The 12,042-nt window shown below is 33.0% G+C and overlaps 1 protein-coding gene across 1 annotated transcript; it reads right to left on the reverse strand.

The window, feature by feature from the left end:
* Positions 1–7,620: 7,620 nt before the first annotated feature.
* Positions 7,621–10,226, reverse strand: LOC131616579 (F-box/kelch-repeat protein At3g61590-like). The gene is made up of 2 exons (XM_058887946.1): positions 9,967–10,226; positions 7,621–9,044 (listed from the first exon to the last, which is right to left on the reverse strand). Exon 2 carries the CDS (start codon positions 9,021–9,023, stop codon positions 7,818–7,820), a length of 1,206 nt encoding a protein of 401 aa, XP_058743929.1. The 5' UTR covers positions 9,024–9,044; positions 9,967–10,226; the 3' UTR covers positions 7,621–7,817.
* Between the last annotated feature and the right edge of the window lie 1,816 nt (positions 10,227–12,042).

Below are 12,042 nucleotides of genomic sequence, written 5' to 3' on the forward strand. Positions count from 1 at the left end.
TCTTTCTTTGTATAATTTGGATAGTTTATGGGCTTGTCTTATTTATTCATCCAATTTATGAAGTTGCAACTTCCTCTTTTCTCCAACTAGTGATTGGTTAAAATTAAAGAATTCAAGTGCTCAATAAGCCTTGTGTTCTAACTTCACCGGAAATTAACATGATTTTCCATATATTGTTTAAAATGGTGTCAGACCTATAAGAGATTTGAATGTTATTCGATATGCCTACAAAGCTTCACCTAGTTTTGATGACCAATCTTTTTGTTAATTTGGATATTGTCTTCTCTAAAATTCTTTTATTTCCTTGTTTGAAACTTCTCTTGAGCATTGGTTTATGGGTGGTATGGTGATTCTACTTTGTGTCTTACCCCATAATTTTCAAGTTCTTTTACTAGTTGATTGTTACACAAATGAGATCCTCCATCACTAATGAGTACTTTGGATGTTCCACAACAGGAGAAAATATTTTTCTTTAGGAATTTCACCATTGTTTTCCCATATACTTTAGGTGTCACAATTGCTTCAAACCATTTAGAAAGATAATCTACTGAAACTAAAATGTAATTATTGTTGTATGAGGGTGGAAAGGGTCCAACGAAAATAAATTCCCCAACAATAAAAACTTCTAGTTCCAGTATGTTTTGTAGTGACATATAATTTCTTTTGGAAATCCCCTTGACTATTTGACAATTTTCATAGTTTTGTGTGTGTTTGTGAGTATCTCTGAATATATAGATGGCCAATAAAAACTTGATTGGAGAGTTTTAGTTGTTGTACGTTCTCCATTGTAGTGTCCTTTGTTTGAAGAATTATGACAATGCCAAATTATACTATGCTCCTCCTCGTTGCTCCCACATCTTCTTAAAAGGTGATCAATCCCTATTTTGAAGAGATAAGGATCATCCCACCCATATTGTTTTGCATCTTTTAGAAATTTCTTCTTTTGCTGCCAATCCAGGTCCTCTGGCAAAATTCCAACAACTTTGTAATTGGACATATTAGAAAACTACATTCTTTTTTGTATCATGAGTAGTTGCTCATTTGGGAATTCTTCGAGTATTTATTACTCTTGATTGGTTATTTCTTTAATTTCCACATCAAACTCTTGAAGTAAGAGCATCTATCGAATCAACTGTGGTTTGGAATTAGTTTTGTTCATAAAATATTCGATAGCTATATGGTTAGTATAAATAACTATTTTGAACAAATCTAATATGATCTAAATTTCTCAAGTGCATAGACTATTGCTAGCAATTATTTTTTTGTTGGGCATAATTGACTTGCGCGTCATTCAAAACTTTTCTTGCATAGTACATGGAAAAATTTAGATTTTATCTGACAAGCACCGCACCTATAGCATAATCAGTAGCTTTGAACATTAATTTAAAATCAATTTTTCAGTCAAGCGCAATGACTATTGGTGCAATTACTAACTTTTCTTTTACTTGGTTAAAAGTGATTAAGTAAGATTAATTAAATAGAAAATACTTATATTTATTAAACAGTTTTCTTAATGGTTTTGAAAATTTTGAGACATCCTTGATAAATATTATATAAAATCTTCTGAAAGTAACCATTGCGAATTGCCAATTTGAGGCGGTTCAAATCGTCGTAATCTTCCAAAAGTAACTGTCGCAACTTGCCAATTTTCATGTAATGAGTGGAAATATCAAAAGTAAACTCTTGGGGGACAAGAGTATGTCAAGTGGTGTGATATTTTTATCCCCTATCTTCTTTACTTTCAGTCTTTTATTTTCTTTCTGATGTGTTTTTCTTTTCTTTCCATTATTCAGCTGCTCTTCCTTTGTTTGTTTTTTGTTTATACTATCATAAACATTTTCAAAGTTAAAGGTTTTTATAATTTTTTTTCCAGTTTTGAATATCACATTTCACTCATCTCCCCCTTCTGGTATTGGGAGTCAAATGGTCAACAATGTATGCTTCCTTTACAAGGTTTTCCTCCCCCATTAACTATTTGTTCATTTGAATGTTGATTTGTTATTCACATGTGTTTCATGATGATAATACAACCAAAATGATAACAACTTGAGAAGATTCTTTAGATGATGAATATACTTCACGAGTCTCCTCTATATCCACTTTAAGTGTATTTTTACTCTCTCTAAACAGGCCATTCTCAACAAATCGGGCATTAACAGACTCAATTATTCTCGTATTATGATTAAGACAATAAAATCTACACCTTTTTTATTTTCAAGGAAAAAAAGGACTGATGGTTCGTGCACCAAGTTTCTTTTCATGTGGATTATCGCCTTTTCTTTTGCTTGGCATCCCCAAACATGAATATGCCTTAAACTAGGTTTCCTTACTATCCATAGTTAATAAGGAGTCTTAGGAACTATCTTGCTAGGAATCTTATTAAGAAAATATGCAACGATCCTTAATGCATAGGTCCACAATGATAATGGCACATTACTACAATTTAACATTGACCTAATCATATCCACGAGAGTGTGGTTTCACCTCTCAAACACACCATTTTGTTGTGGTATGTCAGGCATAGTATATTGTGCCTATATGTCACGACTTTCGAGAAATTTTGCAAATAGACATGGATATTATCCTCTGTCATTATATTTTCCATAATATTACCACCTCTATTAGACCTCACTGTCTTTATCTAACTACCTTTCTATCTCATCAATGAATATCTTTAGGATGTCCACTATTTGAGACTTTTCATGCAATAAATACAAGTAACTATAACATGAGAAGTCATCAATGAAAGTGATACAATATTTTTCTCTTCCCCAAGAAGGGATGTCGAAGGGACCATAAATATCAATGTGTAACAATTCAAGGAGATCACTGCTTCTTGTAGATGAATTCTTTGATTTTTTATGTGTTTTCTTTTAATGCAATCCAAACATATATTCTAGAGAGTAAAATCTAATTGAGTCAATATTTCACCTTTTACTAACCTCATTATTATTTCTTAAGATATGTGACATTACTTTTAATGCCGCAAATAAGTAGAGCTCTCATTATGTGTACTTCACTTACTACCACAACATGTTCACTATGAAACAAAGAATCTTTAAAATTAACATCAAGCTTAAAATTATATAAACCATCAACTAAAGTTTTAGAACCATAACAATAAAAATCTTTAAATAAAGAAAATTCATTGTTTTCAATCCTGAAATTAAAATTCAATTCATCCCACTTAGCCACAGAAACTAAATTCCTAGAACACTTCCAGTTACATAAAGAAACTTTTTAGATCTATGTCACATCCAGTATCCAAGATCATCCTATACGTCTCAATTCCCTATATTTCTCTGCCCCAAGAAGGGACATCGAAGGGACCACAAATATCAATGTGCAACAATTCAAGGAGATCACTGCTACTTGTAAATGATTTCTTTGATTTTTGTGTGTGTTTTCCTTTAATGAAATCCAAACATATATTCTAGACAACAAAATCTAATTGAGTCAATATTTCACCTTTTATTAACCTCATTATTATTTCTTTAGATATGTGACATAAATTTTAATGCCACAAATAAGTAGAGCTCTCGTTATGTGTACTTCACTTACTATCAACAAAATGTTTAATATGAAACAAAGAATCGTTATATCAGAACCATAATAATAAAAATCTTTAAATAAAGAAAATTCATTATTTTCAATCCTGAAATTAAAATTCAATTCATCCCACTTAGCCACAAAAACTAAATTCCTATAACACTTCTAGTTACATAAAGAAATTTTTCATATCTATGTCACATCCAGTATCCAAGGTACGTCTCAATTCCCTTTATTTGTGCCTTCATTTTATTTCTCATATACAGAAATCTTTCAATTTCTTTTATGGTTTGGATCGAAAAGAATCCTTGCATAATATGTGACACATTTGTACTTGCAGCTGAATTAAACCACCAAGTATTATTTGGTAATTCAATTAGATTTGATTAAAATTTTATGGAAATATAAAACATTCATTTCTTTTCGAACCAAATATTCCTTTAAGGACAGTCCTTTTGAAGTGTTTGTTCTTCTTGCAAAAATAACACTTCTTTTCCTTTTGGACTTCGCCCTCAATTACCTTTAATGGAGCTTTTCCCTTCTTATTGTCTTTTTTAGTTGTTATCGAGCTTTAATTTACTACAATTGGATCTATCACGAGTCGGGAGATAGATATAATGGTCTTGGGCTTTAGAAATGTGTGAAACTATATGGAAGGACCAAGAAAATATACCACAAGTAGTTGTCACCGATCACGATAGTGCAATGATGAATTCGATTGCAAATTTGTTTCCTACATCATATGCATTACTTTGTAGGTATTACGTAACTAAAAATGTGATAAGTGGACTTAAGCATGAAGTAGGGACCAAACAAATGAAGGTTCAAGATGGGAAAAAGTCAAACTGATGTGATATTGAAAAGCATAATATATGCTTATAATTTTATAATAAATTCTTCTATAGAATAATTGGTTGAGAAATAGTAAAGGTGCTTTATGTAGAGGTGGAGACTCCGTGAACTAAATGGTCCAAATTAAACATAACGAAATACATACATCATTTGGTTGTAGCATTACAGTATTAGAACATAAATTTAAAGACAACTATCTTTATTTTTGGTAAAGGTGGTGAAGGAGATAGTTTGCTAATATGAGCACCTTTGAAAACACTTTTTTTTTTAGATTTTGAATTTGAAGAATCCAAAAAATGTATGTTAACATGTTCGAAACAAGAAGAATGCCGCTTTGTTGAGTTGTCACTCTATGTTGGTTTGACATTCGTAGGAGTTCTCTTTGTTTTTACCGATTCTGAGAGTCGTATCGAATTTGTAGTTTCTAGATAGTGAGACAATATACTGAAAAAGACTCTGGTTTGATGATGATGGTGTGATGAAGGATGGTAAATCGAATATATCTATCATGAGTGAAATGGAAGTGATTCAAGAAAGATTTTTGAAACTTGATGATATCATGAAACTTCACATCGAAGAGTGTATGGAGAATATTGTCTATCTAGAAACTACAAATTCGATACGACTCTCAGAATCGGTAAAAACAAAGAGAACTCCTACGAATGTCAAACCAACATAGAGTGACAACTCAACAAAGCGGCATTCTTCTTGTTTCGAACATGTTAACATACATTTTTTGGATTCTTCAAATTCAAAATCTAAAAAAAAAAAGTGTTTTCAAAGGTGCTCATATTAGCAAACTATCTCCTTCACCACCTTTACCAAAAATCAAACACATTGAAGAGATGTTGATTTTATGCACAAGTACATTGAACTAATTGTAGATGTTATCGCGTTAAATGTGGCGGTAAATGTGGTTATCACAATGTTTCACCTTTGCTAGATAAAGGAGAGGAGAATCATACACTTGTCTGTCAACAGCTTCTCAAAGAGTTGGAGACGTATAAGGAATCATACACAATGCTACATGTAAAAAAAATAACATTTTGATGCAATTCATGCATCACTTATTCCTTGTTTTAGAGGTCTGGCAGCGGAGAAAAAATTGATACACTTCCCTAAAATGGGTCATCTTATAGTAAGTGCATATAATAGAGTGTGTATTGATCTGACAAGATATGGCGTCTCAAAAACTTTTTTCCACTCCGAGCTGCCCACCTCAAAATCCAACCGAACACATTATGTTTATTGGGTGACTTTCAAAATCACTATATTTTGTTCAAGTTTATTTGAAGTTGGGATGTCTTATACCACGGACATCATCGGAGTGGAAAACTCATTCCACAAAGGAAGTTGAAACTTGTATGAATAGCTTTTTGGATAGGATGGAAGAATTCACTAAGTTGAGTAAGATTGAAAGAGAATCAAATAAGCAAAAGTTAAAGGCGGAACTACTCATAGATATAGATTTAGGTGGTTACACATGTTTTGATGCATTTTAGTTTTTATCTAAAAATGTATTTAGGTGGTGACTCATTTTTTGTATGTAATATTGAATTGTTATAGTCAATGATGTAATCTTGATACATTTTAATGTATATCTAACATTAATTATATAAATATTGCTTGTAAAATTCTCTACGTTAATGAAAAAAAATCCTGTTTGTAACTGAAACATTTTGCCAAAACAGTTTCTGCAAAACCACTAGTAATAGGGTTTAATTCGGAATTAGACACAATTAAGTTTCTAAGGCCCATATTGATTTAAACTTGTATAAATATAGGTGTCCTTCATGTTGTTAATAAAATCACCACATAATGTCTCAATATTTATATATAGTATTTGTCTACTTCAACGACATGAGACCCCTCTTGAATTTAGGTTTATAGAGATCACTTGCCTTATCGATTTGAAATCCACAGTAGACAATCTATTATGATACCTAGACAATCAAATAGTTGTGAAACTCTGTTATCATTCACCTTCAATTAACAATGAAGGAAAGATACAGTTCATCAAGTTTGAGCTAAAGAACGATGAACATTTAATTGTTATGTGGTTTACATTTCTCCGTTATAAAACAAAAAGCTCGATCGATATGTTCTTTGTATATCTAACATTAATTATATAAATATTGCTTGTAAAATTCTCTACGTTAATAAAAAAATCATGTTTGTAACTGAAACATTTTGCCAAAACAGTTTCTGCAAAACCACTAGTAATAGGGTTTATTCAGAATTAGACACAATTAAGTTTCTAAGGCTCATATTGATTTAAACTTGTATAAATATAGGTGTCCTTCATGTTGTTAATAAAATCACCACATAATGTCTCAATATTTATATATCGTATTTGTCTACTTCAACGACATGAGACCCCTCTTGAATCCCCTCTTGAATTTAGATTTATAGAGATCACTTGTCTTATCGATTTGAAATCTATTTATATATCGTATTTGTCTACTTCAACGACATGAGACCCCTCTTGAATCCCCTCTTGAATTTAGATTTATAGAGATCACTTGTTTATCGATTTGAAATCCACAGTAGACGATCTGTTATGATACCTAGACAATCAAATAGTTGTGAAAATTCACCCTCGATTAACAACGAAGGAAAGATAGAGTTCATCAAGTTTGAGCTGAAGACCGATGAACATTTAATTGTTATGTGGTTTACATTTCCCCGTAATAAAATAAAAAGCTCGATCGATATGGATGCATGGATGCAGCTATTGCAAGATCAACCGAATATATTCTAAAAATATTAATACGTCCTCATTCATCTCTTAATAATTAAATACAATGTAAGATTTATTATGTATCTTATAAGAAAGATTTATGTTAATTTATCCTATTGCTATTCTACAATTGTTCTTTGTGTAGAATAATAGAGAAGATTCTGATAGTTAACTTCTATAAAAATAAAGAGATTAATCTCAACCAATGCCGGCCATTTACAAAAGTAAGTTTATAAACTTTATTTGTCACACCTCAACCAAAGAAAAAGAAAACCCATCTTTACAATGTATAAGAGCAGCCGTGGACCTCACTTCTCCACCAACCATACCATAGCTTATTTTACATTTCAAAAGTGCATGCACATGATAATTGACTAATCAACATATCAAAGTGATTTCATGTGTTAGACAAATAAAAAAAAAAAACAAGTCCATTCAATAACTTTAAAGGATAATCGCTTATTATATAAATGCTCATGTAGTATAAACCATTTATATAGATCTATTGTATTTTTCAAATGTTATAGTAAACATTTCAGTATCCATGAATCCAACATCTTATAAGCAAGTTGAAACACAATTCATATAAATTTTCAAGTAAAAACAATGAAGAAAATCACCAGAAACTTGAAACAATTGACAATAGCAGCTGTTTGATATTATAAAGAACATCGAACTAGGGAGCAATTTCAAGCCTCGGCTCGAAGCAGAAGCCAGTGAAAAGCTGTAGAGGGAACCTCTTTGTAACGGGGCATTTCTGTGACCATCTCCATTGTTTAATGTTCATGTCAAATGTGAGAAGTGCAGGAGATCCATAACTTTGAATGTATATTAGATCATCGACGCCACTGCTAGCAAAAACTTCGTCAAACTCACCAAAGCCTTGGAAGTATTTGTTAGGCATTCGGACAATCTCTTCCCACTTCCTATCGTGAAGAACCCAAATACCAATTCCTTTGATTATGTCTGGTCGATCATGTTTACCAATGCCTCCGACCATTACAAGCTTCTCCTTCATGTTCATTAGACGAGCACACGACAGAGTCAGAGAATTCGGTATAGGAATAAAACTCAAGCTAGCTTGAGAAAATCGATTCGAGATATTATATGCGACTAATGCGTGACGATTTTCTGGCAGAACGCCACCAATATAGTAAACTACAAAATACAGCACACCGTTGCATATCACACTCTCATCACCACCTCTCCATCCTGTCAAAACCTCCGTTAGCGGCGTCGTCCATGCTTCCTCCTTTGAATTGTATACATGAATAGAGATATCCCACTGAAAAACATTTTCTGGGACTTGCTTTGACTTCACAACTGCAACAATATAACCATGTGATTCCTTGTCGACCGAAACTGCTAATGCACCGTAATCAGAGCTCATCCCGGGAGGCCTTAGAAGCTTCCTGCAACTTTTAGTAATAGGGTTGCACGTGAATAATTCTGTTCTGCTGTCATTGTCCATGAAGCAAACTAAGCCATATGATGAAGAAAAGAACCAATTAGAAGTTCCAATGAAGGGGAGCTCAATGCGATACCATTTCCGAAGATTGGGATCATAAGCATGACCGGTTGGTTCATCAGAGCTTGTGAACATAAAATACCAAGGTTTCTGTGGTAGCAAATGGGAGGGGTTCCATAAAAACCTCTCCGCAGTCGCATTCCATCTTTTGCACACACAGCTTGCACGGAAAATGCTTGCAAGAGGAAGATAGGACAAGATACGCTCCAATAAATCATCAGGCAATATCACGTCCACGGAAACAGCATTCACTTCTTTATCAATTTCCTCACCAAGATCGAAATCAAAGTCCTCAGTCTCCTTTTGCAAGTAGTCATCATCATAGTGGCTGATCCACGCTATTTCTCCGGCCATAATAGAGTCGAAAGCAAAGGCCTGATGATATAATCAGTTAATTATTAAACCAAAGTAACCCAGTAAAAGAAAACATATAAATAGCGAAGTGCCACTAGACAAAATAAAACGAACAACTTAATCCGCACATATAATACCGTCGAAGGAGCATAAACAATCCATGTGTTGGACCAGTCAATCAACAAGATCAAATGTGTTAGAACAGTCATTAAACAAGATCAAATTTTGTCTAGGAGCATAAATAAGATCAAATGCACATACAATCCCGCTAGGTGAAATCAATCCATGTGTTAGACCAGTTCTTACAGAGGCTCTGGCTTTAAATGGGACTCCGCTAGTGGACAGTGGGATTGATCCCTTTGAATTAGTAGATCGCAAGGCCAGATACCTTGCCAATTGTGGATTGTGAAAATAGATATTTGCTCAAAGTCCGGTATGCTACTAAAAGGCTAGAGCGCCGCAATAACAGCCATTTTACTAAATAGTGTATCACAGAACACTAGTGACTTGTTTAAATTTTGTTATGCTACGATGCTATAGCGCCTATTTGACAATACTAACAAGTCTAAATGTTAAGGAAAATACTATAGCTCTTACAACACTGTAAAATTTTGCCAAGTTCCTGGATTGCTAGGTCAGATCATGAACTGATTTGGTATTAGCAATCAAAACCAAATCCTAAAGATGCAACTTTCAAACTTTCTGATTCATTTCAAGCGTATAAAAATGGTATTAAAACCCCACATTTTAGAGGAAAATTCGTATTATTCTACCTAAAAAAAGCCAAATTTGGAAGAATAACAGCAAATCAAATCAAATGATCAAACACCCACAAATCTTGAGATGAGTAACTAATAATCAGCAACAAAAAAAATCAATCTTTTACAGAAATCAAATTCCAAAAACACATACAGATCAATGAAACTGATTAGAAAATAGATACCTTGTTTGAAAGAGACAGAGTGAGTGCAGTGTTGTCAGTGTGGAAAAGGGTGTGTACTCATGGAAGAAGAAGGAAACCCTAGAAGCTTAAAGAACGAAATGGGTTGCTCTAGATTTGGTTTAAACACAGAGACAGTGAAGAGAGAGAAAGAAAGAGAGTTTTTTTTTTTCTTTTTTTTTTCTTGTTGGTGATGCGACAAAAACGAGATGAAATGAAGTGCGGTTTTATCTGTCTTTCGGATGGAATGGATGGTGCTTTTGTGTGGGGAAGAGGGAAGTGCATTAACTTAGTTTTTTTTTTTTAATTATTTTGAAAAGAAAAAGAATCATTCTCATTTTCATTTTTTTAAATGAAAAACCCTCTCTATTTCTCAAGAGTTGTTTTTTTGGTTACTATACTTTTGAGATGTAAATCCACAAATATTTAGAATTTAGAAAGAAAAAAAAATGAAAACAATCAATAAAAATTCAAGGGTTAAATACGTTTTTAGTCCTTATAAAAATGTGATCCTGCAATTTTAGTCCCTGTAAAAATTTTCTTCAATGAATGATCCTCATAAACTTTTCCGTTCCCAATAATGGTCCCTCCCGTTAATTTTCACTAACGGAGGCTGACGTGGCACGCCACATGGAAGATAGCTTGAAAAGAATCTGAAAACGTTTGAAATTGCGGGGGTTTTAAACCTCCTCTAAACTAACCAAAGAAAAAAACAAAAAATATTGGTTATGAACTTTTCTCAAACACCTTGCAAGCAAGTTTGGCATATGAATTCAACAACTCAAAAACAGGGGCGGAAACACTGATTTTATTTTCTTTCATTTTCTACTCCATTCGAGATGAAGCAAAACTATATATCAAATCACTTTATCATCCATTCCCTGTTAACATTTGCACTTCAATTTAAGACCTGCAAAGCAGCTTCCTCCATAAAGGGTTTCACATTTCCTTTCCTGAAGCTGGCACATGCGATTTTTATGTATGTGTTTTTTCTTGCCAAATTTTGTTTGGGTTATCAGTTATGGTATATGCTTTCATAGAGTTTGGCTGAGGCTGCTGCATGGGATTTTGCAAATGAAAACAAAATTGAGATGGTTGTTATTAACACAACAATGGTTGCTGGACATCTCTTACAACCAGAGGTTAAAGAAAGTGTTCAACCAATTCTAGACATAATAAATGGTAATTTTTATTTAGGGGTATTTGCAGATTATTGATAATTGTTTTGTGATAATTGTTTTGCCCATATTCACGCATATGAGATTGTTTCAGCTAGCGGAAGATATTGTTTGTTAGAGAGAATGGTACATTGTTCAAAACTTGCTCAGATTTTACATGATCTGTACCAAAAATTACAAATTTTAGACAAGTAAGTTCAATCATAAAGACACAATTTGAGGAACAATCTTGTCTCTTTTTTTCGTGCCCTGGATTTAAATGGTTAATTTTTTCCCTTTTTTTGTTTTTGTTTTTTACTAACATGCAGTTTATAATTTAATCAGTTGTGAGGATGATGAGCCATACATGCCATTGTATCAGTTTTCTAAGGAAAAGATTAACAGTTTGGGAATCGAGTTTATTCCTTTAGAAGTCAGTCTCAATGTTCAATCAATGTTCACAACATCAATCAGTGTTCACTGCATATACATATTTTTGTGCCCTGCTAAAATTAAAACAAAAAAACTAACACATGGAAGGATATGTTGGATCAGAAGAAGTTTGGTTATAGCAGGATAGGAAGGTTTGCCTATTTGGGATTAGCTTGCAAGATAACCTTTTTGTTTTGTTTGGTCTTTTCCACTGCAGGATAAGTAAAATTTTATTGATTGTTACCATAGTTAGTTAAAGGCACTCATCATTACTATCATTTTTATTTGAAATATGAATTATGGGTTAGTTTTAAGGGCATAAATATTTTTGAACGAGAAGATTTTGAAGTCTTAGATGTTGGCTCTGATTCAGTAATGGTTATTCAAATGCTTCAAAAAGGTTGTGCTCCATGTCATGTGGGTTCTATGAAGAGTCGCTTTAGAGGAGGTTTAAAACCCCCGCAATTTCAGACGTTTTCAGATTTTTTTT

The sequence above is a fragment of the Vicia villosa genome, linkage group LG7, assembly GCF_029867415.1.
Source record: "Vicia villosa cultivar HV-30 ecotype Madison, WI linkage group LG7, Vvil1.0, whole genome shotgun sequence".
Lineage (NCBI taxonomy): Eukaryota > Viridiplantae > Streptophyta > Magnoliopsida > Fabales > Fabaceae > Vicia > Vicia villosa.

Bases quoted from the DNA above. Each gene is read 5' to 3' on its own strand.
- LOC131616579 (XM_058887946.1), bottom strand. From the start codon at position 9,023: ATGGCCGGAGAAATAGCGTGGATCAGCCACTATGATGATGACTACTTG.